Source organism: Tinamus guttatus, unplaced genomic scaffold (assembly GCF_059628265.1).
Source record: "Tinamus guttatus ecotype Peru unplaced genomic scaffold, ASM5962826v1 Tinamus_guttatus_pri_ptg000439l, whole genome shotgun sequence".
Lineage (NCBI taxonomy): Eukaryota > Metazoa > Chordata > Aves > Tinamiformes > Tinamidae > Tinamus > Tinamus guttatus.
In genome coordinates, this window is record NW_028288973.1 from 1,520,364 (window position 1) to 1,543,578 (window position 23,215).

At 43.3% G+C, this 23,215-nt stretch overlaps 1 protein-coding gene across 3 annotated transcripts in view; it reads left to right on the top strand.

The window, feature by feature from the left end:
* The window catches only part of CACNG2 (calcium voltage-gated channel auxiliary subunit gamma 2), a 55,522-nt gene continuing 32,307 nt past the window's right edge, over positions 1-23,215 (top strand). Inside the window, exons 1-2 of one of the 3 annotated variants that reach the window (XM_010212991.2) lie at positions 2-393; positions 936-1,081. In XM_010212991.2, the coding sequence (XP_010211293.1) occupies positions 940-1,081 (142 nt within the window). In that variant the 5' untranslated portion in view covers positions 2-393; positions 936-939. Of the gene's footprint in view, positions 1,082-23,215 lie in introns of all 3 variants that reach the window. The other 2 variants (XM_010212989.2, XM_010212992.2) reach the window with 2 other exon arrangements.

Genomic DNA, 23,215 nt, shown 5'->3' on the forward strand with positions numbered 1-23,215 from the left:
CCGGCCCGTGAGGGGCGCCGCGCCCGTGCCCCCCTGCTCCTCTTCCTCCTCCTGCTCCGGGAGCCCCCCTCCCTCTCCTCGCCCACCTCCGCCAGGAGCGAGCGCCGGGGCTGCGCGGAAAAGCCATGGGAGGCGAGACCTCGGCACCTGTTCAGCTGAAATCAAGGGCTTACAGTATACTGGGCAGTCTGGCTTGGTGGTAGGAGCGAACGGAAGGAAAGGAGAAGCCAGCAAGGAAAAAAAAAAAAAAAAAAAAAAAGTGAGAGAGGATCGGAGCGACCGCCACTGCTGGGGGAAAAAAAAATTAAAAAAAAATAAAAACACAAGGAAGATAACTGGGAAGGAAAAGGATTTTCATGGCGCAGGCTGCAGAGCTAAGCAAGAAGACTGAAGGTTGCATCTCTGCTCTTACAGTCTCTAACTGTCTAGGTCCAGATAATGAGAGATTGTGTTGAGGATGCTGCTGCTGCTCCCCCGTTCACTGTGGAAGCCATCTCCAAATTAGCCATTACATATGGAAACTGGAGACCAGAATTTTAGAAAAAGGGATTAAGGCGTCTCGTTTTGGGGGGGGTTCTCTATTTATTTGTTTGGTTTTTTTCTTGGTTCTTTTCTCTCTTTTTTTCTTTTTTCCTTTTTCCTTTTTTTATATTTCAACCAGAACGTTTCCGATTTAAAAGGCAAGCCTCTTCCCGTGTGGTCTTTCTAATTTACACTCTTTTCCGTGGGCTTTCTTACCTCCCTTTTTTGATATCTATCTCTCTATAAATACCCATTATATTATTAGTCGGAAATATTATTCTTTTATTTTATTAAACACACACACCCCAAGAATCAGAAGGCGGTTGGGTATTTGTATAATGAAGAATTATGGGGCTCTTTGACAGAGGTGTTCAGATGCTTTTAACCACCGTTGGTGCTTTCGCTGCCTTCAGCCTGATGACCATAGCTGTGGGGACCGACTACTGGCTTTACTCCAGAGGGGTTTGCAAGACTAAAACTGTCAGTGAGAACGAAACCAGCAAAAAGAACGAGGAAGTCATGACCCATTCTGGATTATGGAGAACCTGCTGCCTGGAAGGTATTTGATTCCGGATCTTCCCCTCCCTCTCCTCTCCCACCACCCCATGTCTCCCCCCCCTCCCCAATAGCCCCCCTCCACATTCCACCATTTTCTCATTTCATTCCTTCCACCACAGAGCAAGAGCAGTGGGCTCCGTTACTCAGGGCAGAGAGGCAAGAAGATAGGTGAAACACTCTCTGCTCTGTTCCCTTCTTCCCTTTTCCCCACCCTCCCATAGGACTCCCTGAAATTCACTCCCCACCATCCCCAAGTAGAATAATGTGTGCTACAAAAACATCAATAGACCCTTTCAAAAAGCAACTGTGCAGTCTGCCTGTCTTCAGACTGTTTGTATTGTCTGGAAAAGCAATGCTGAAATGCTGTGTTATTACTGTGCTCCAGCTGTAACCACAGACTGAAATGTTTTCTTTGCAAAAGGCTTGTTTGCAAAGACAAGACGGGGTAAGGGGCAATATGGGGAGGGGTAACAATAACACACTCCAGCTACAAAAACCAGTTCACTTCAGGAGGCAAAAGGAGAGAAAAGGAAGCAACCCTGTTATGTCAAAAATGCCTTGTATGACATATCTAACGGTTCCAGTCACCTCAAGCAGAGTTCTGAGCATTTCGTAATGCCTGTGAGCAACCACTTCTCATCAGTTGGGTGCAGAGAGGTCTATTTGGTGGATGATTGGTTTGTTTGGGGGTAAAGAAAGGTTCTCCTCCAACTTGTTTGTTGTTGGGGAAGGTGTTTGTTTGGGGCTTTCTTTTTAAGGTTTATGATAAACGCTAAAAATAAATGAGTCTCTGAATGGAAAATTAGCCTAAGTCTGATTGAAACTGAACAGCAACTCAGTGATATGTCTGATGTCAGAAGAGACACCACCGCAGCCAACTTCTGGAATCAGACTTCCTAAGGGAGGAGAGGAAAGAAAAGAGGGGCCAGTGATTCGCTTTTAAATGTGTGTTGCTCAGTACTGCTATTGGCGTACGTGTGGGCTGGGGAGGTGGTCTTCAGCCTGTGCTGGAGGGGATAGGGGCAACTGATGTAAATGCATGTTTTATCTTATACACATAGCGAGAAGGAGAGAGTGAGAGCACAAGAGCGCACATTACAGCCCACTGTAAAACCCCTGCTTATGAATCAACTTTCGGTTGGAGGGTGGGTTGCCAGGGGCTTATGGACATCTGCAGATAACGTATGTGTCTAGCAGTGTCCACCAGAGCAGGGTGTGCCTTGATCTCCCTGATGGGAGAGAATGGGAAGTGGGTACCGCAGAACTGCTTTTCTGAGACCGGCACTGGGAGATGGAATGCTGGGGAGGAGGGAGGAATAAACTATGTATGTACTAATGTCTCTCACCAAAGCAAGCTAAAGCTGCTGTTTGGAAATGGTTGTGTCTGGGAAGAAGCACGAATTTCCCCCCCCATTCTTGGTGCAAGCGGTTGAGTGATGGCTGGACATGTTTTGAATAGCTAAGTGACTTCATTGAGCGATGGTCTATTTGACGCATACTGCATTTAGTGCCCTTTGTCAACCCAAACTGCTGCCTTTTAACATATCCTGCAGAGGAGCTCTATGCTGAATACTATATTCTGTCTCCACGCCAGAAAATCAATAGCAGTAAATTAATGGGGGATGTTTTAAACACACTCACGCACACACACGCACACATTTCCTCCAAGTAGATAAATATATAGAGATATATATTAATAAAGAATGAAAAGTCTTTCACACAGCTATTCATTACAATTGGAGAAGGAGACCTCTCCTTAATTAAAAATTAATGAGAGAGGAAAAATAAGCAAATCCAAATGCAAAGCCATGCAGGGAGGGAGGCTGCAGGGAAGAATTCCCTTCCTGAGCTCTGTCCCCAAGCCAAAGGATGGAGGGAGGCTGGGGTGGAGACAAGAGGTATGAGGACCCCGGCTGGGTGAAGCAGTGAATTCAGATCATGTCTATCTGCCCATAGAGCTGTATCCAGAAGGACGCAGTCTGAGGGGGAGGAGGAAGGGGCGGGTGAGGTTTGTCAGATCGGAGAAGCTTGGGGCGCCTTCTCCTTTACATGTGACAGGAGCCCAGAGGCACTGTGGAGAAGGGACTTGCACAACAACAGAAAGTGCCAGGGTGCTTCCAACTAACATCTCCTAAGTTCCCCATTGCATTCCCCACCTCCATGTTGCACTTCCAGCCCATTCCCTCTGCTCTCCCTGTCCATGATTTCCTGCGGGCTCAAACTGCAGCCCAGCACAAGCAATGTGAAATGCAGCTTGAGTGCAAGCTGCTCTGGTGGGATGCTCATTCTTGCCCCTAGCCATGTGAGGGCTAGGGCTGGCTTATTCCCCTAGCCACTGAGCAACACAGGGTGGGTGCGTCAAGCAGAACAGGAGGATGAAATACACCACGCAGGAACAAGCACAGCTCTGATCCAAGACCTTCCCTGGGTTGTGGGCACAGGTTGCACCAAAACTTTGCTGAAGGCAAAGAAACCAAAGACACATGGTACAAGGCAAAGCCAGCTCCATAGCTGCATGCTGAGCAGGGCCTGGACACAGGTTCGCCTCATGGGGTGGCATGGCGCTGCTGGGATGGCTCCTCTTGGCTTCTCGCAGACCTGTAGCCTGCACAAGGGCCAGCCACTGGCACCCCCTCCCTCACAGAACAGCACAGCCAAATACCTTTATCGAGCAGTTGTGAACAGACCCAGGCTGGCAGACCTCTTGCCATCATGTCTGATTACCTGGGGACGGCATTATCTTCCTTCCTGGCAGAAGGAATCAGAAAGGTGTCTGTGGTTCCCTCTCTTACTCTAACAAAAAATCCTGCTGGAGAGCAAGAGGGAGAAAAGTACAACAGAGATTCCTTTTCCCCATCTTGGATAGGGTGGAGAGACTTGTTCAAGGGCTCAATCCCAGGAGGCTACAAAGAAGGACAAATCCTCTGCTTATTATTAAAGGAACTTGCCAGAGGGTCTGGGTCAGAAACGTTTCTGTAGCCTTGAGTGGGTGTCAGGGCAAGCCTACAGGTTTAGGAGATGTAAGAGGGTAAGAAGATATACAATGAGATAATAATCAAAGAAGTTGCTGTTACAGTCTTCCATCACTGGTAGGAAGCCTCTAAAGAGGTTGTCTTCATCTTTGGAGATGTAGGGCAACTCTGGCACCAGACAACACTGTAGGCTATCCTCCAAAAATGAGGACTCTTGGTGTTCAAAATATTTCGGTAAATTGTCTTTTCTCTACACAGACCCAGTGCAACTGTGATATTTACACCTGCCTCTCTACAGGGCTCCTGCCATTTTGTGTTAATCCCCATTAATGGCCACAGTCTAATCCACCGTCCCTGTTCCTCACCTAGCAGCAGTGTTAAATGGTCCAGCTGCTATACTGCCAGTCGCTCCATCCTCCCAGTGCCTTTTCTGCTCCCTGCAGTGGTCCAGCTTCCTCCTGTCTAGATCTCATCTTGGCCAAGATATCCAATAGCAAAAAAGGACTTTGGGACTCAGTCTTGGGCTGTATATCTAGATATGCTGTGTTGTAAATTGCTATATTGTCTTTAAGAATTTGATTCCTAGGCTTTCATTTTTCGGGTTCCCATCTTTTCAGTCATTACAGTGCCCATAGTGGACTTTCATTCAGTATTTTCAGATCTTTGTCTTAACCAGAGCAGAAATGACAGGGATGTCATTTTGGCTGCCCCTCCTCTATCAGGTTTCCTTTCCCCTCCGTCTTGTGTCCTACAGAGAACCCCAGTTCAATAATGGGACTAAAGCAGAAGGGTGGTGTTTGTATCGCTGCAGATCACACTTCTGATTCTGTTTCTTATCTTCACTGAGGTATTTCTTTCTCAGACTTTGGGATTGTCCAAATACGACTCTGAGCCGTTCAGAAAGCTTTGTCCTTCAAAAAAGAAGACAGGTTAACCGTCTTTCTTGGATCTTTAAGTGCATATGCTCAAAACATGCACACATGCACACTAAGCAATTGAGATCTGCAAGATCATGTCACAGATGGATACAGACTGCACCTCTTATAACTTTGGAATGGCTGCAGCTCTTCCAAACTAATCCTTTTAGGCACATAATTTTTAAAAGCAATTACTATTATGAGTGATGCCATGTTGAATTTTTTTCATTAGCTCCTGTAAATCTCCTACAGGATCCTAAAAAGTGAGTGACGATGCCTAATCAGGGTCTTATGAAGTGAGCAAATGAAATGTATTTTATATCTGTAGGTTATTGGTTTTGTCATGTTGTCATTATTATTAGGAAAAGGATTGTTCTTGGAGGCTTTCAGACCAAGAAGGAGGGAAAGCAGAGTCCAGGGCAGGCAGGCATGAGTGATGCACATGGGGTTAGACATCCCTATAGATCTGACTGGTGTGAAGGCAAGTAATTGAATAGATGTTGGTGCAGAAAATAATTCCTGCCTAGAGACCCTTCCCAAGGAAAATTAATGAGCTGGTCTGTTCCCTTTCCAGCTTGTTATATCTGAACAACACATAAGAGTTAAGAGCAGTTTCAATGTTCGGCAAAAATGAAGAGCTGACAGCGAGTGAGGCAGGGTAAAGGCAGGCTTCTGCCACACAATTCTTGCATTGCGTCTCTTCCTTACACTGCCTTCTCGTGCTACTGTTTGCTTCTGGACCTCTTCTTACCTTTCATATGCATCTTGCAAGTGTTTTTTTTTTTCCTTATTCCCCTCCTTTCTTTCCTAGCTTTCTTTCTTTCACCCTCCCATTCTGACATTTTCCCCCCATTTGTCCTGCAGAATTGCCTAATATCCTAGTCCTAAGGTTTCACAAGGATTCTGCCAGGGGCCTTGCCCACGCTGTCTTAATCTGGAGGTTCTTCTGAACACACAGTGAAAATATCAGTAGATTAAGAAAGGGTCTCTGTGTCTTTGTGGTCCAGGATCAGCAACAGCCTATAGCATATCTCTCAGCTGCAGCAGGAGGCAATAGCCCAGCACATAACTGATTGCTGCTGGCTTTGCATCTGTCAGGGAAAAGCAGGATGCAGAATTGGACGGGTCTTAGGATGAAGAGGAAGATGAAGAATTTAAAATTGGGAGAATATATGGTAAGGGAGATACTTGGGGTCTACTCTAAATTTAACTTCACATCTGACTATAAATTGCTGAGAAACTATGTATTTGATGGAATGAGACCTGCAGATTCAATTCGTTTGTAAAATTTAACAAGCAAATAGTGGTCTACACCAGTCAGTAGCTAGAACTGACTTTTAAATTGCTTTTAAATTATGAAGTTTTTTACTGACAGAGAAAGCAGAATGGGTTAATATTGTCCTGAAATGCACCAGAAATTGCCTTGCTGAAGAGAGTGAGAGTGAAATGCAGTGGGAGGGACATAGAGATTCACTGTGGCAGCAGTAATGTATAAAGAAATTACACAGAGATAGAACAAATGTCTCTTTGCCAGGGGAGACCAGGAGCTATTCCTATCTGACGTTTCCATTTTAACCCACCCATTTTCCTGTGCAGGACCCTAAGCCCCATTTTCACCTCATTTTGGTGTCTTACAATCTAATCAAGAGTTTGGGGGAGGAGGACCGCCGATGTTTGACATCAGAATCTCCATATTTATTTATTTCAAAAGCAATGGCGAGGAGGTTGCCGGCGGGAGCAGGAAACATTTCAGGCTCTCAGATGGCTCTGCCCCCTGCCCCTGTTTTAAGAGCAGATTCCCAATCAAGCATGCCCTTTTTATCCCAGGGGGAGCCCTCACTGCTCCATTCTGTGCTGCTTCTCCCTTCCATATTGCACTAGTTGTCAGGGAATGTGCTGCTGCCTTTCACGGGCATGAAACCTTTCCCCTTTCAGGAGACTTACCGGAGAGGGAAAAGGCATCCTCTGTCGTAGGAATATGTTAGCGGGGGGAGGAGGAGGGTCTCTCTCCCTTTCCTCTTCCATGCAGCTCCCATCCCAGAGATACAGCTACCTAGAAGGTGAAACAGAGAGCGCAGAACAGGTCAGGGATGCCCAGAACATACTGTAAATACAATTCACCCAAAAGTTATTTTCCCTTCGCTTATACGGCTTCAGCTTTTTTCTGTGCCCTCCATCTTTGACTCATTCTATCCATCTCCATTTTAATTTGTTCTCTTTTCTCTCCCCTGTTTTTTCCTTTTTATTTTTCTCTTTCATCTTCATGTCTCTTCTACGCTTTCTTGCAAGAGCAGCTTCTCCTTCATTATTTCTCCTTGATTCACTCCAAGTTCTCGGAGGCCCATCCCCCTCACCATCGCCTCTGTTACATTATCTTGTCCTTGCTTTCTTCTGTCCCCTTTGCTCCTGCCATCTCATCTGTCTGTCCTCTTTCTTCTTCTCTGACATCATTTCACTCTGGTTTCCCCCCATCTCACTTTCAGAACTCCGTCCTTTTGGAGCTGTTCTGCCTCTCCTTTCTAAAGCAACTCCTTCACAACCCCTCACTGTGGCTTTCACCCTTCTTTTCTTTGTCCGGTGTCTGCACCCATTTGACAGTGTGAAACTGGTTGCCTTTGCTGTGTTCTCTTTCCTTCAGGGCAGCTGGCTACCTCTAAGGGGCAGGGGAGATGGGGGGAGATGGAGAAGGGGGAAAAGGGCTGATGCAGGTTCCTCCTTCTGCTCCCCTGTGCTCATTGCCTGTGGTCAAGTAAACATCCCTTCCCTTTGCTGCCTCCGACCTCCCCTGGCCAGAGGGCTCACTGGCAGTTCAGCTGATGAGCAGGCTCATCTGCATGAAGTCAGCAACTGGGCTGGAAGGAGCTCATGGCAGTCCCTGGCAATCCTCGGACATGAATCAGGCCAGTATCCAAAAGGAAAAACAGGGTCTCTTTAGCCATAACCCTGGGGCAGTTGTTGTGCAGTACAGTGAAGGATCTCCACTTGTCAGAAAGAAGTGTCTCAGCAGTCATCCTTTTCAAGCTGTTTATAGAGCAAATAATCCCTCCGGATTATTTTCTTTGTAATCAAGGAGATAAAAGTTGAGATTCCCATGAATGCCTAGAGGTGTGAGAAGAATGGGGAAGGGGTCTCCAGGTTCAGCGGATCTCAGTGAACTGTGAGTCAGGCATAACCTTGCTGGTGAGAGAAGAAGGATCATACACATTGCAGTGATCTAAATGAACCATAGCAGCTTGCTGGACCCCAGAAACAGGGAGAGTGTTGTTAGCAGCCCAGTGTGGTGCAGAAGTCCCACCACCATAAAGGCCTTAAGCATGAGAAGAGAAGCAGGCAGGATAATAGAAAGCACTACTCCTACAGGAGGGAAGGTCACCCAAGGGAAGATACTGCAAAGCCAGAAGAGGATTTGTAGGAAGGAGACAGGGACAATGAAGAGAGCATGAAAGAAGACGCATTTGCCTGAAAAAAAAAAAAAAAAAAAGAGTTGAAAGAGAGAGAAAGTCTTTGGATTATACAGAATAACGAATAGGCGAGCAAGTTGGATCAAGAACTCCTGATTTCCCCATTTTGTAACACACAGACAGGAGGACCTGATGTGAGTCACCAGAGACCCAGTTAAAGCTTTCTTTTTTGATGTGTATCAGGACTGTGGAACTCACTGCCCTTAACAACTTTTAGTAAGCTAGTGGGCATTTACTAGAGAGTTCATGAAAATTAAGCATCTTCATAATGGATCTGAACAGCATTTGGGTTTTTTTTTTGTAACTCAGCAATTAAACCAGTCTCCATGAAAACTAGGATAATGTTTCACAAGGGCAGTCTATCCCCTACCTGACTGCCATGTGGTTTTTGCCTCTTCCCTGAAACATTTGCTAGGGATTAAATGGAGCTCAGATTTACTTAGTCTGGCATTTCTTTTGTTTCTAGATGCTTTGCTATGCAGTTGCAACATAAGATGCAAACTAGGCTTGCGTTTCTGCTGGTGTCAATGACTGCCCTAATTTGACAAATTAACAGTGAGTTTAGATATTTCTATCATATTTCACTAGGAAGGATCTGGGATAAAGAGCAATTAGGAGCATATGGAATTAAGTGGAGTTCTTTTTCTTCATACCCCAGGGTATAAAATAAGTAGTTAGCAATGAAGGTGCTATATATGTGCGAAGAATTATTATTGTTAAAGTCCCTGCTTCCCAGGAAGCACTAGGTTTTGGGTCTCTTTGATGCTATCATGACTAAATTAGAAACGAGGTTGTCTCTTTTTTCTTGTATCTGTGGAAATGATTACTGAACTGGCATCTGATGACGTAAAATACTGTAGTGTTTCTATGCACAAGAGATGAAGGCCTGATTCTCCCCCTGTTTGCACTGGTGGACCCTCACTAACTTGGATGGAGCTTTCACAACCCATGTAGGCAAGGAGGGAATTAGGCAGGGGCAGGGCCATGCTTGCTTTAAACAGCCATGCCTCCAAGGTCACTCCATGCCTCTGCTTCACCAGTGCTGGTCCTGACAGACTAAGGACTAAATTTACTTCCGGTGCGGGTGCAACAACTCTGAAGCTAGTGAGGTTCTGCACCTACCTGTCCTAGCAGGTCACCCAGTCCTATAGGCACTTTTCAAAGCCATTTTCATTTTCATCAGCTTCACCCGCATTAGAGAAATTCTGCAATGTTTAACAAGCTGTTCTTTCTGCCTGTGGGGAAAAAATCCTAAGTGTTCTTCACCTTGGGTTGGTAAAACGGCCAAGATGACCACGAATCTACCCCAGATTTTGCTTTCCCTTTTTCTTCCTTTTGAATTTCTGTTTTTCATTCAAACTCTTTTTATATACTGATAGCTTTCTGTCTCCCAGCCCTGTTTACCCACTTTGTGTTACAAAAACCTACCCCATAGAATTCCAAACTACACAATCAGAGTTTTCATAACAAGCCCGTAGGATAGGTGAAAGCCACTTCTGTTTCTGTGGCACAGGCTGTTGAAGTTTCTATACTAGCTTCCCATCAAATTTGTAACTCCCCAGAGAAGCATCTGAGCTGTATCCTGCACATCCTGTCCCCCAGAGCATATACTCCTACCTGCCAGCCTTGGGAAAAAAAAAATGAAACAAAAAAACCCCCAAAACACACCAAAAAAAAAAAAAAAACAGAAAATGAAGATGGTATACAGAAGCTTGAGAATGCTGTGCCATCCTATCCATGAATAGGAATTCTTCTGATGCGTATTTTTGCTAGAAGCAGAAGAACAACTTTAAATTCCTGACTTAGCTTGTTGTATAAAGTACACATTCTGTCAAATAAAGAATAACACTATCCACCTCCGTCCCCTGGATTTTCTATCAATTTCTGTTTTTTTTTTTCTTCCTATTTCTCAGCTTTCATTCTCCTCCTGAACATGTATTTTTAGCATCTGTTTTATTTTCCTCCTCCCACTACTTCGTAGCTACAATTCATTCTTAAATTTCCTTCACTCAGAGAACTTCCATCTTTCTTCAGATCTTGCTGGTATCAGTAGCATAGCTGCAATGGGATGGATCGCACTTGAACACTGAATATACCCCAGGTTTATGGCCATGGTCATTCAGTATTGTAAGTCAAGCACTGCAACACAACCACTTTTGATCTGATTGCATTTGCTGACTCCCGTAACCTAACCGTAGTCTGTCCACTGTAACTAGTAAATTTCTAAAAACCATTTTCTGCAGCTATACTTTCTCCTGGATATGTTGCCTAATACTTTTCTTTCTCAGTTTCAATTTTTATTCACTCCTTCCACCTGTGCCCTTCTAAATTCATTCTTCCTCTATTTTCCCCATTTTTCTCCTCTTCATCTTTCATGTCTGACCTTTTCTGCTCCTACTCTCACCCTTGATGATACTGCTGCTCTTGCCCTTACATTTCTAGCCCCCAGCTCTCCTGGGTAGGAACCTTCTTGATCCTGTTCAGCCTCTATGGAGAATTGGTAAAAACAGACGGACAGCTAAGTGAGTGTGTGTGTGTTTCCTTTCAGAGGCAGTCAGTGGTGGGTCATTGCCTAGCTGGTGTGCAATGAAGTGACCTGGCTCTGGCTTTTGCCTTTCACACAGCCAGGAGGAAACATTTCCAAATGCAGAGCGTCCCCTAGATCTACTTTCAGAGTATGGGATCCCAAGGGATCAATTATTGAGATTTTCTGCGGCTTCCTTTTAGATTAAAGCACTACCCTTTTTCTTAGGCTGTGGGTCATGACTTTCTGAAGGGCAGAGCCAGAATTATGAAAGAAGACATTTTCGCTTGCTCATTTTTGAGTGAGGGAGTGAATGAACTGTGCTAAATATTTTTTCTGTATATAACTAGAGCTGTCTCAGAGAAGTGGCAGAGGAAACAGATGGCAGAGGCCCTTTATAGGCAGCTGCTGTTGTCTCTTAAGGTGTCACCAGCACAAGAAAAGTGGTTGTAATTGGGGAGCTTCAAGATCAGCAGCGCCTGAAAGGACTTGAGCGGAAGAGAATGTCATCATGTGCATGGGGGAGGGAGGAATCAATATTCAGAGACTGGAGAGTGGTGCTTCAGAGGTGAAGTAAAGCAGAGGGAATAGCTGAATCAACTACGAAGTCTTATTAAACGGCATAACTGGAGGACGGCCAGTTTCCCAGCATTTGGGAGCTCATGTCCAGCCATAGACAGCAGGAAACTTATCAGGAGGATGAGGAAGGTGATCCAGGTGGTTCTGGGGCAGTGAGAGCAGAGGAAAGAGAGACAGAGCCCTAAAGAACTGTGGAAATGAAGTCTGGGGGAGAGGAGACACCCAGGAATAAGTATTGCCTGCTTCCTGTCTTCTCCAATTTGTTTCAGATCAGCCCTGCACAGTTCACTTTTTGGATGAGGCGTTATCACAGCTTGCTTTAGGAGCTTCATTCCCAGCTAGTGCCCAAGTGACCTGTCTTCCTGGAGACCAAGCAGTTTACAGCATGAAGAGAAATAGTAAAATGATCTGAGAAATATCAGAAGCAGAGATGTATAGCTGCTCTCTCAAGAACTAACCAGAGCAAGGACCTTTTGTATGCTCCAGGCTGGGAGGGATTTAGCACCAGGCTATCCCTAGGTTTGCCTGTCACAGAGATGTTTAAATCTCTCCTGCTTCCTTGGTGTCTACAAAGTAGGAGACATTTGTTATACTTTCAACACAGAAGAAATTCCACAGAAATTGTCAGTAGGAAACTAGGAAACTTGGAAGGAAACCAAAGACAATGACAGAGCCTATCTTGAAGCACAGGGGTTTGCGGTGACATAACAGCAACCGTGGACAGGCTTGGAGGTGGAGGTAAATGGAGCCAAAAGCTGCACAGTTTCTTCTAGCTGAGACATCTTCATTGTCACAGTATTTGAACAGCTCATAGCCTTGAAGGTAACATCTGCTGAGAGCAGAGCAGCATAGCCAGTTCACTGCTGGAAAAGGGAGGAACAGGGAAACTATGTCTACCCTGCAGAGTGAACTGCAATGCAAAGAGCAGCACAGAACACAGGAAGCCTGGGACTGAACATTTCCCTAGATTTCAGGTGACTGCCTAACCATTGCACCATTCTTCTTCTCTTCAGTTATCACTTTGCCAACATATATGCAGAAAAACGTAACTCAGTAAGGCTAAAAATGAGTTCCCAGGAATTAATTCCAGGGGCTGCCTGAGATCACAGGAGAAAGGTGTTCTGTGAGCTGCATCATTACAGCTTGGCCCACATTTAAAGGACTAGTGAGGAGGAAAGAATTCAGAGAAAAGACAGACTGCACTGTGAGGATAGAGAGGCTCCAGGGCTAGGGAGGATTTACGCTGTTCTATAGAAATTGGAGGAATGGATTGTTTCTGGGAGAAGATCAACACAGTTGTGTAGGGAAGCATTTCTGTATACTGGACACACATGAAAGGCTGGGGCTGAGAGGGCCTGTGGCAGCTAGAAAGCACAGCTGGATAGATTCCACTACACAAGGCAGAACTAAGGGCTCAGCTCTGGTGTGAGATAGAGACGTGGCAATAGCAAGGCAGCATAAGGGCTCGAAGGAAGTGCCTTAAAGCTATTTGGGAAATGTGGTATGAGAAAGGAGTGTGAATCGGGGACCCAGGGACATGGAGGCAGGAGAGACCTGGCTGGAGAGAAGCAGAAATATCAACTGGAGCAGTGCAAAAGATGGAGAGACAGATATGTTATCCATCTCCTCTGTCTCATGGAATGGGAATGATTTCTTCCTTCTGATGACAGCATTTACCACCCTGGAGGCCTATTCTGCCTCTCTCTCCTGCTCCAGCCCATGGGAGAAAAAAAAAGAGCCTTAGATACACATAGACAGAACAAGATCAGTCACATTAACCAACCAAGACAAACGTAGCCATTCCTTGTACTGAGTTTCTGTTTCCCAGCCTTATAGTTGTAAATCATATAATCTTTTACATTCCCTCTCATAAAGGAAGGGGATACAGATAAAGGGTTGCGATACAGATTTGATGTAATTTTGGCCAAGTTATCTATGGCAAGGCAGGGAAATCAAATGTTAGTGCTACACTCTTTTCAAGCAATGGAGGGTTTCTGAGTATTTTACCTTATATTGCCATTGTGACTGCACCAAAATGTCCTGCATGGAGCTGAAACATCTTGCGCTTGACACTAGACAAACAGAAAAAGAGGTGTCTTCCCTACAACAAAGAAGCAACAATCTAAGGTGACAAATGACTTATGAAAACTGTCAAAGAAGAATACAGCTAACACACATAAAACTTGTGTCTTTTTTTTTTTTTTTTGACATCAATAATAGGGTATTACACCTATAACTGACCTCCTCTCCTTCTCCAGGGCAGGGAAAGCAGAATGCCCAGAACCAGGCAGTGTCATAAAAAGATACCTGAATAACTCTAAGCAAGTTAGCTTAGGTACGAGAAGCCCTAATGGCTACTCAAGTGTGTTGTTCAGCATACACAAATTATGAGCATGTCTGAGCACTGTCAGGATGCTGCGCTTACTCAGGTGTGCTGCTTCTAAGGTCCTGCGAGGTCACATTGCATTGTGCCATGGAGACTTACAGTAAGAGACTCACAGCTTTCAGTCTAATTCTCATATCTCCAAACCAGCATGCCTACATAGCCTTTTTTGTTTCTTGTTTTCTTTTTTCACATTTGGTAACTACTAGTAGTCTGAAAGAAATGAATGGTTAGGTCTTATTTCAGCTCCTATGGGAGGGATATCATATTTGGGGTGCTGAAAGGGAGCTTGGAGGATGTGGTCCCAGTTGCCTGTTTGAGTCCTTGAGAAATCTGGAGCCAGAGATGCCATCACAGCTGTATTTCTCCTTTCAGTTTGAGCAGACAGGGCTGAAGGACATAGAGACTAATCTCCATGTGACCTGCAGATCCTGTCCTTTCACATGAGGGCTGAAGCTTGCTGAAGAGGCAATGCTGGAATGCTTTAGCCCGTGTGGTAGCAGCCCTAGGGGTACACAGCCACTACTTTCCCTAGGGTTGTCATTTACCAGTGAAAATGCATTGGCTTCTTGACAACACTGCAGGATTTACCAGCAAAGAAATAGTTTGTTCTGAAAATAAATAAAAATCTGATCTGGAGGAGGTAATTTACTCAGATACCCATGAGATCACTTATTATGAGTATCTTCTTTAATTCTCACTGAGACTGCTAGCTTTTTGTCAATCTTGATGTTAGTTTTCTTGGAGAGAGGTGTAATATGACTTCTCCATTAAAAGAAGAAGAAGAAGAAGAAAAAGAAGAAGAAGAAAAAGAAGAAGAAGAAGAAAAAAAAGAAGAAGAAGAAAAAGAAGAAGAAGAAGAAAAAGAAAAAAGACTGAAGAAGAGAAAAAACTCCTTGGTCACCACATCACTGAGCTCCATCAGAACAGGGATGAAGGTTGAACTCACATCCAAAGAAATATTTAAAAAAGTATACTAAACCCTGCTCTTCTTTGGAATCTACAGGAAGAATTAGGTCTCTGCAATAGATACACAGTTGGTAGCATTTCCCGAATAATGTACTAATCAGAAATACTAAAAATAGGCTGCATTGGAACATCAGCTCAGTCATTTGGAATGTAGAGCAAACGGCACTGAATGTGTTCAATGAAGTGAAAGAGCTTTGTTTTTAATCACAGAGCTATTGATAAATTGTTGATAAGTGATCAAATGTGGACTTCGCTTTCAAATGTGGTGACTTTCTGCACCTGCCAGGACTCCCTTGAGCTACCATCATCCCTTTCCTTGCTAATGTACTAGGACTTCCTGGCCTTTTCAAGACCTAATATAAGAATAATTGTAGTATCATCTTTTTTTCCAGATAACAAATTTTTGTCTTCTAGGCCAGCAATGCAGGAATTATCTTTTGGGTCAGTGATCGATTTTCAAGAATAAGTGTCCATAGTCCTATGAAATCAGATTCTACCAACTGGGTAGGATATGTGAGAGAAGATGACAAGATGGGAGACAGATTAGTTCACATCTCTGCATGTTGTTATGGTATATTATGAAAATAATATCAGGGCATTAGATTAGGAGGAGGGTGGGCCCAGATGAGGGAGAATCTAGACTTAGACGATATAGTATAAGAACGGTGGCAAATTGTGATAGAGTCTGCAGCTGAGAGGAGATTTGATGTTCATGTGGGAAGGAACTGATCTCAAGGATATTTGACTGAGGAACATGCAAAGGAGTAAGGGAAACTGAGGCCCTAATGGCTGTACTTCAAATGTAAGCTAGATGTTCTGGCCTGTCTGGATGACACACAATCCAGAATGAGAGAGGAAGATGAAAGATTTTTAATCTACATTAGAGTTCTAAGCCACATTCATGTCCACTAGTCCCTGAAAATATGTCTTCTGGAATATTCAAAATGTCTTCAAAAGAAAAAACTTTTTTTTTCCCCCTGTTTTGTGCTACTGAGTGAGGCAATTAGAATGAACTTAAGCATGAAGCCCTATATCTGTGCTTTTGCTTACATGTGATAACTCATTAGTGATTTAGTGGATAGTTTGTTATTCACCTTGAAGCTATCTATACTTATTTTTTCAGTGGGGAAGAAGCATATTGTCTTTCCAATTGTCTGCAGAAATCTAAAGATGTATCTGGGATATATGTAACACCTTACAGCAATGTTTTAACACTGTTTCTTAGTGGGCATAGCTCTTAGAAGTTCTGTCTCAATATTATTGGGATGGAAGGAACACCTAAGCTGTGCTGAGCCAGTGTAGCAATTAATCAGCTGATCTACCATATATATATATTCTGACTATAAATTCAAAAATTATACAACTGTATCCTATCAGGAACCAGATTTTCCCTTTAACCTCAATCCTAAAACACTCTGTCCATCAAGTACGATGTACTTATATATTAGCATGATGAGTGCAGCAGGAAAGCTTAAATGGCTTGCTAGAAAATGCTACAAGTAAAATATAGATGTATTTCATTAGTGTTTGGAGGATTGGCTGCTCATTAATTAGATGAATCACCCAATGGGTGTGCTCCCTAAGCCAATAAAAGCATGCCAGTTCAGTAAAGGCACAGTGAGCAGCGCTGTGCTGCGTCATTCAGCATTCTCTGGTGAGTGATTAAATCCATGTCATTTATAATAAATCAAATGTTGTCACACAGGGTTAACTTAGTGGGTCACGTTAGGTTATCTTGGTGATTTTGCTTGTGTTACATCAGGTACTGCTGTGTCATACAGCTTTTTGCTGGGTCATGAGGTCATGCTGGGTTACTTAGATACCACCTCTTGAACTTGTCAAGAACCCTACTGGGATATGTCAGGGGAATGATGAGAATGGTATGTTGTGTAGCCTTTTAGTGCACCTGGTTACTGCTTCTTATCATGGATGAAGTATTTCTTCCTGGGAAAATGTGCATTTGTCTCATTTTCTAGTTTAAGCAGCACTGCAATTTTGTGATGATTTTCTCTCTATCCCCTCCAAAATGACACCTACCCAAGGTCCATAACAGCCAAGTCTAGTCACTGAGCTAGTGACCTCTTTTTCAGAACAGAAAATATCATGCCATTTCAGTTAATTATATTGCTGTCTGACTCCACACAGTCAGAAAGAGATCCTGACCTCCACGAATACTGCAGTATATTGCTGGTTTAAGTGGGTACTTTCCCTATCATAGGGAAATCCCCATGTAGTCAAGAAATGCATAAACCTCCCCTCAGTTAGGGGATGTGACCAAGGGAAGAATAATACAAGTAATGACATTATGTCACAGTTATCCCCTACGTAAGTGGTATCTTGTTTTAAATCATCATTTGACCAGGTATAATATTAGAACAACCTCGAGGTAACTCTAACTTGCATTGGGGAGTAAACCAATCTCTTCGAGTCTGCTGGTCAGAAAAATAGAAAGGCAGAATAAAATCACCTTTAATCTCTACACCTGTTTCAGTGAGAAAACCAGAAATACCCAGTTTCACTACAATACTCACATCAGATGACAAGAGTTTAAATCTTGACATTTTAATGCCTAGGAAGACAATTTTATGATTCTTTTAATAGTTACGGCCTTCTGTAAAGTCTGTGTGGTTTGTTTGATAGTAATTGACTCTTGCTTCATAGAAAAGGAATGAAAGAATAGTCTCAACAACATTTTTATACCTCCTGAAATAAATGTAATTTCCATGACACACATGGCACTTCCAGAAAAATATGACAGACTGACATACAAAAGTTCTACTAGTACCAAAAAGGATGACATATTGAGCCTACTAGTGCCATCACAGTTAAGAAAACAAACAAACAAAAAAACAATATATGATTTGCTGAAGAAAATGTCCCGTTTTCATCAGCAAAAACAATGTCACTGTCGAGATTTCAACTTGTTCTTCCTATGCAGGACACTGCTGCCCCCTGTTCATGCCAGCTGAAGGTATTCTGTTAGTGCATTATTTCTCACTCTTTAGTGCATTCCATGTCTTGGTGTCCCTGGAGCACAAGGAAATGCTCCCATGCCTGCTCTATACATGGAGAATTTGGGACACAGAAAGGTTAAGTGGTTTGCTAAATATACACAAAGCCAGTGACACAGATGAAATCACTTTTCTGCAAAACTTTGGTTCCTGTCCATATTACTTCACCATCCTTACACAGACCTGTTTACCTGGCCCTACTGTCTATCACACAACTGCAGTGCATTGTTTATTTTCCATGAGTGAAATACACAAATGATCTCAAAAGCACCACAGAAATGTCATGGATTGAAATAAAAAAATGTATTAGAGCTGATTCAAGCTTTACAGTACTTACAAGCTCCTGGATTCTTTGAACACAGGAGGTCTGTATAGGAGCACCATCAGATCTTGCTGGCCTTCTACTGGTGTCAGTGAATGAGCCAAAAAAATAGTTATTCCCTCTGCAATTGAAATCAAACTCATATTTTCCTCAGCAGCTATTTTAAGTCATTCATTATTATCTTTTTTCTTGCCAAAGAAAAGCCTGCTTGATACTCAGAGGTTCTTAGAACCAAAGGGGAAAGAGAGAACTCTGGGGTATTGTTCTTCCTGCAACTGAAGGTATACTTGGTACCAAGAAAAAAATACTAAAAAACAAATCAACTTTACAATGCTTTGTTTTAGGAGAAGGAAAAAAACACATGTAGCAGAAAGAAGCAGAAAATTTATGCCATTGAAGTCTAGGATGGTGTGGCCATTAGGGAGGTTAATGCCTGCAGTTGACTTATTGGGTCAAAGCCACAACAACTATAAGTCAGCATAAACCACTGACTATTATATTCATTCATTATGCATGTGAGGCTAAGATGCATTTTATTTCATTTAACCTTTGTGATGTAAGAGGATCCGATACTGAGTTCCTGGGTACATCTGTGACAGATGGTGTTTAACAGCAACAACAGTCACTGTGGCTGTGCCTTTCCATGTCTTGCTGGAATCCAGCTTCCTTCTCAGGCTTCCCATGTCATTTGTAAACCTCCCAAAGAAATTTTCAGCTGTGTTCTTCCACCGCAAAAGCAAGACATTGAAATGTATCCACATCAAGAGTGCAAAAGTAGTGCAGCCCCATGTGAGTCACGTAACACAAGCAATGACACAGCTAGGCATCTATCTCTGTTTCCTTTCTTCCACACAGTAGCCCAGTGAATCCTCTCACCATCATCCATCCATTCCTCTCTCGATTTGCTTGTCTTTTTTTTTGATTTCTCATTCAAGCTCAGCAGGTGTCTTCAGTTCCCAAATATGTCCCCAGTTCTTTCTAATATCAGCTGTGGAGCTAAAAAGGAATTTTCTAAATTTGATTGATCAGGTTGTCACAAACCTGGCTGGGAGCCATTTGTTGGACACTCATCAGATCCAGAATCCAGCTGCTGAATTTTCAATGTGCTTTAAGCTTCTAGAATGTGAAGAGAAAAAAGCGCAACACCTGACTGAGAATCTCCAGAGGTGTTCTGGGGGCACAGAGCCTCTATCTGACAGCTCCTCCTGGGAGCTTGACCTCCTACTGCAGTTGCCTGTCATTGTGGGCTCATACAACTTCCTCAGGTAGCCTTAAAAAAAGCCTTTCACAGAATTCTATCACTAGGCATGAGTCTTCTGGCTTACACTTTAATTTGTCAGGCCCTGCTAGATGTAACAAATGTGCAATAAAGATGAACTTTGCACATAGCATCTGAACCTGACACCTCTTTAGACTTCTCAGCAAATACAGATCATGAAAAAATAGCAAATACAATCTCCACCCCCAGCTCCCTCTCCCTTGGACTGTGTGAAGCCTTCTACCTTCAGGCTGCCCGCCTTTTCTGAACATTGTTATTCCCTTCAATAACTTATGTTTCACTTTTCAAAAAGCTGTTCACTCTCCACCACTTATTTTCTACCATTTCTTAACGCAGTTTTCTGTTTTGTTCTCCATCCTTATCCAGCTTGGTCGTTCAGCTCTTTGCAATGAACCTGTGTCTCAGTCATCCCACCGTCCCTGTCTTTGACTTCAGTCATCACCCTTCAGAATTTAAGGCCCAGCTATTTTCAGTGGTGTGTGAAGTACTACACCACATTTTCTACCTAACAGTAAGCACACATCCACACTGAAGCTATTCCCACAGTAACAGAAATGTAATAACACCACAACATGAAGGAGAATGTTTAACTCACACAAAGGTCCCAAATCACCACGAGGATCAGGACCAGCTGTTCAAAAGCTGGCACAGAGGAAAAAGATATTTAAACCCACTATTATTCCAGTAGAGCCGAACACTTGATAGGTACAACGACCTCAAAAGAGACACAAATTTACCTCAACAAGCAATAAGGGTCCTCAACTGCTCACCTGGCAAGAGGTCAGAGCTACTGGTTCTGGAGGACACTTGCTTACCTGGATCTCCTCCATCCACTTATATTCTTTGCACAGGAGCTTAGAGTATGAAGACACAGGTCATCTAGCAGTGACACAACTCATGGACACTGGCGACAACCTCCACATTTTTATAGATGAAATTAAGCGGAAGTATCACGTAATCTGTGACTATAGCTCAGACAATGTTCCATTTGCACACTACAATTTATAAGCTGTGCTGAGGTATGATTTAGAGGGAAGAGGACAGAGTGCTTTGATTTCATTGGGGACATCGAAGCAAAGGAAAGCTTTCCATGAACACGCTGAGAATAAAACTTAGGGTATAAGACAGAATCTCCTTACGCTGACATGCCCACACACAGACCAATGCACAGATCACCCTTGGCTCAATGAGCTCTTATTATAAATGATCCTTGGCTAACAACATAGACAAAGTAATTTATGGCTCTTCCTGCACTTCTGAATAATCTTTAGTAGGTTGAATTGTCCATAAATCTACTGCTGTTCTTTGGATACAGATGTGAATCCAAGGACCCTCTGCCTCTTAAAATGATGAAGTTTGGCAAGCAGAAAATACTTTCTAAATCAAGAATTCACTCTTTCTTCATTTAAATACTGCAGGAAGTGATGGCGCATTTACAGGAAGTAAGATCTGATTGTGGTAAACAGGGCTGAAATAACTTGCCATTTTCAGAGATAGGTCAAACAAATGGCAATTATAATGCAAGAAGCTTTATGAGAATGTAACTGTTTAAAAGCTCATTAGGAAAAGAGGGACTTGGCATCCAGTCTGGAGGCATAGTGGAGGGAGGGATGGCTGCATGGCAGGACTCCTGTTGGTGTATGAATGTTTGCTCCATGGTGGCAATGTTATCCCTTTCTAGTCCTGACAATACACAGTAAATGGCACTTCAGGAGGTGGGTGGGGGACATCTGGTTAATGAGGAACAGATGGACAGCATCGGACATGCACTATACCTGCTCTTTCCTCCACCATTCCCTCCCTCACTCTCCGATTTCTGTCCTCCCCTGCAGCTGAGCTCTTACTTCTCCCTCCTTTTAATGGAAGAGAGTATTTCTGGGCTAGCAAGACAGGGCAACAGATGTCTCTGATCAAAGCAGGCCTAGTACAAACAAATACATTAAGGGTATTTCTCAGCTGTAGTATGTACCTTTCTCTAGGAGCCCTCTATGCTCTGCTGGCAGCCCCTAGTCAGCACTTACCACATCTCTTTCAACCCCAGTTCCTGGAGCCTTACACCATCATGACAAAACATCAAGTTTCAGCTCCATAGATCCCCCTCTGGGAACAGCAGAACCAGAGGTGTGGAGGACACTGTTAATGAGGTACATGAGAGAAGAGAAAAATCGACTTCAGAGGTTACTTTCTTGGGTGTCATTCTTTTGATATGGCCTGTTTAATCATTTCAGAAGGACTTTCTTAAGGTCATCCTTTGGGATTTGGCCATTTACCCCATTGTGAAAATTTCTATGTTTATCCTTCCTGCCTCCCCTCTCTCTAGCTTGTTGAAGCTATTTTTAGAAGAGGTACAGTGATTAGAACTATCAGCCTGGATTCCCCTTCTGTTCTTCTGGTTCCCTCACAACATGTAGGTAGGATCTGTGTCTTTGCTTGTGTTCCTGACCAGATTCCCAAATATGTGCATATCGTAGCACAAAGGACACAGTGCTGTGCTCCTGGAAGTTCTACAAAAGATATCTTCCTAAATCCTGTGTTCCAACAAACACTGACAAAAGAGCAAAATAATTCCTATCTAGTTCCAGCTGGGTTTTATAAATACTGCGAGCTTTTACTGAGCCTCTGTCCCTGGAAGATGACAGAAAACTGATCTCTAAATACTTATTCACTCATTCTCATAACAATTTTACTTTACTATGGCTATGCTTTCTCACAGTTAGAGAGTTGAACTGATCTCCCAGTTTACATTACACAAAGAATGTGCTCATGTAGCATCAAAAAAGGTTTTCTAGATTTCTGTAACTCACTGAGCATTTCAATAAGAGCGAGCAGAGTCACCTGAATAAGTTCCTTTCAAGGGCATCAAGCAGGGGTATAGTCAACACTCCATCCATCCTACCTTCTTCTGTCTCTCTAATCTGAGAGTTATTGCAAAGTCCCAAAAGGGGATTAACTTTGTGTGTAAATCTATTTTGAACAAAAGGCCTCAATATCCCTTCTGTGATTTCTATGTCAGCTGCCTTTGAGACACACTGGATTTTATATGTGTGTATATATACATATAGGTCACAGACATAGCACGAATGAGGAAGTAGAGCTTCAGAGAAGAATGATTTAGGTGGGATAAGGGGGGAATCATAGAATCATTAAGGTTGGAAGGGACCTCTAGAGATCATCTAGTCCAACCCCCTGCACACACACGGTCACCTAGAGCACGTGGCACACAATTGCATCCAAGCGGATTTTCAAGATCTCCAGAGATGGAGATTCCACAACCTCTCTAGGTAACCTATTCCAGTGCTGCAGCACCTTCTGTGTTAAAAAACTTTTCCTTAAGTTCCTGTGGAACTTTTGGTGCTTCAGTTTGTGGCCATTACCTCTACTTCTGTTGGTGGCCACCACTGAAAAGAGGCCAGCCTCATCCTCTTCACTCCCTCCCCTGAGGTACTTATATACACTGATCAGGTCCCCTCTCAGCCTTCTCTTCTTCAGGCTGAACAGGCCCAGCTCCCTCAGTCTCTCCTCATAGGGCAGATGTTCCATGAAGCTAATTCATTTTTTTCTAGCTGATAATTTCAAAAAGTGAAATGGACCGAGTGCCTGCTACATTCTTACTGTAGCACACAAATGCTGAGTTAGCAGCCAGATCCATCCTCTGCCAGAATGTTGACTTTATGAATAACAAAACACAGAAGTATTATTCAACATGTGTCTCAGCTGA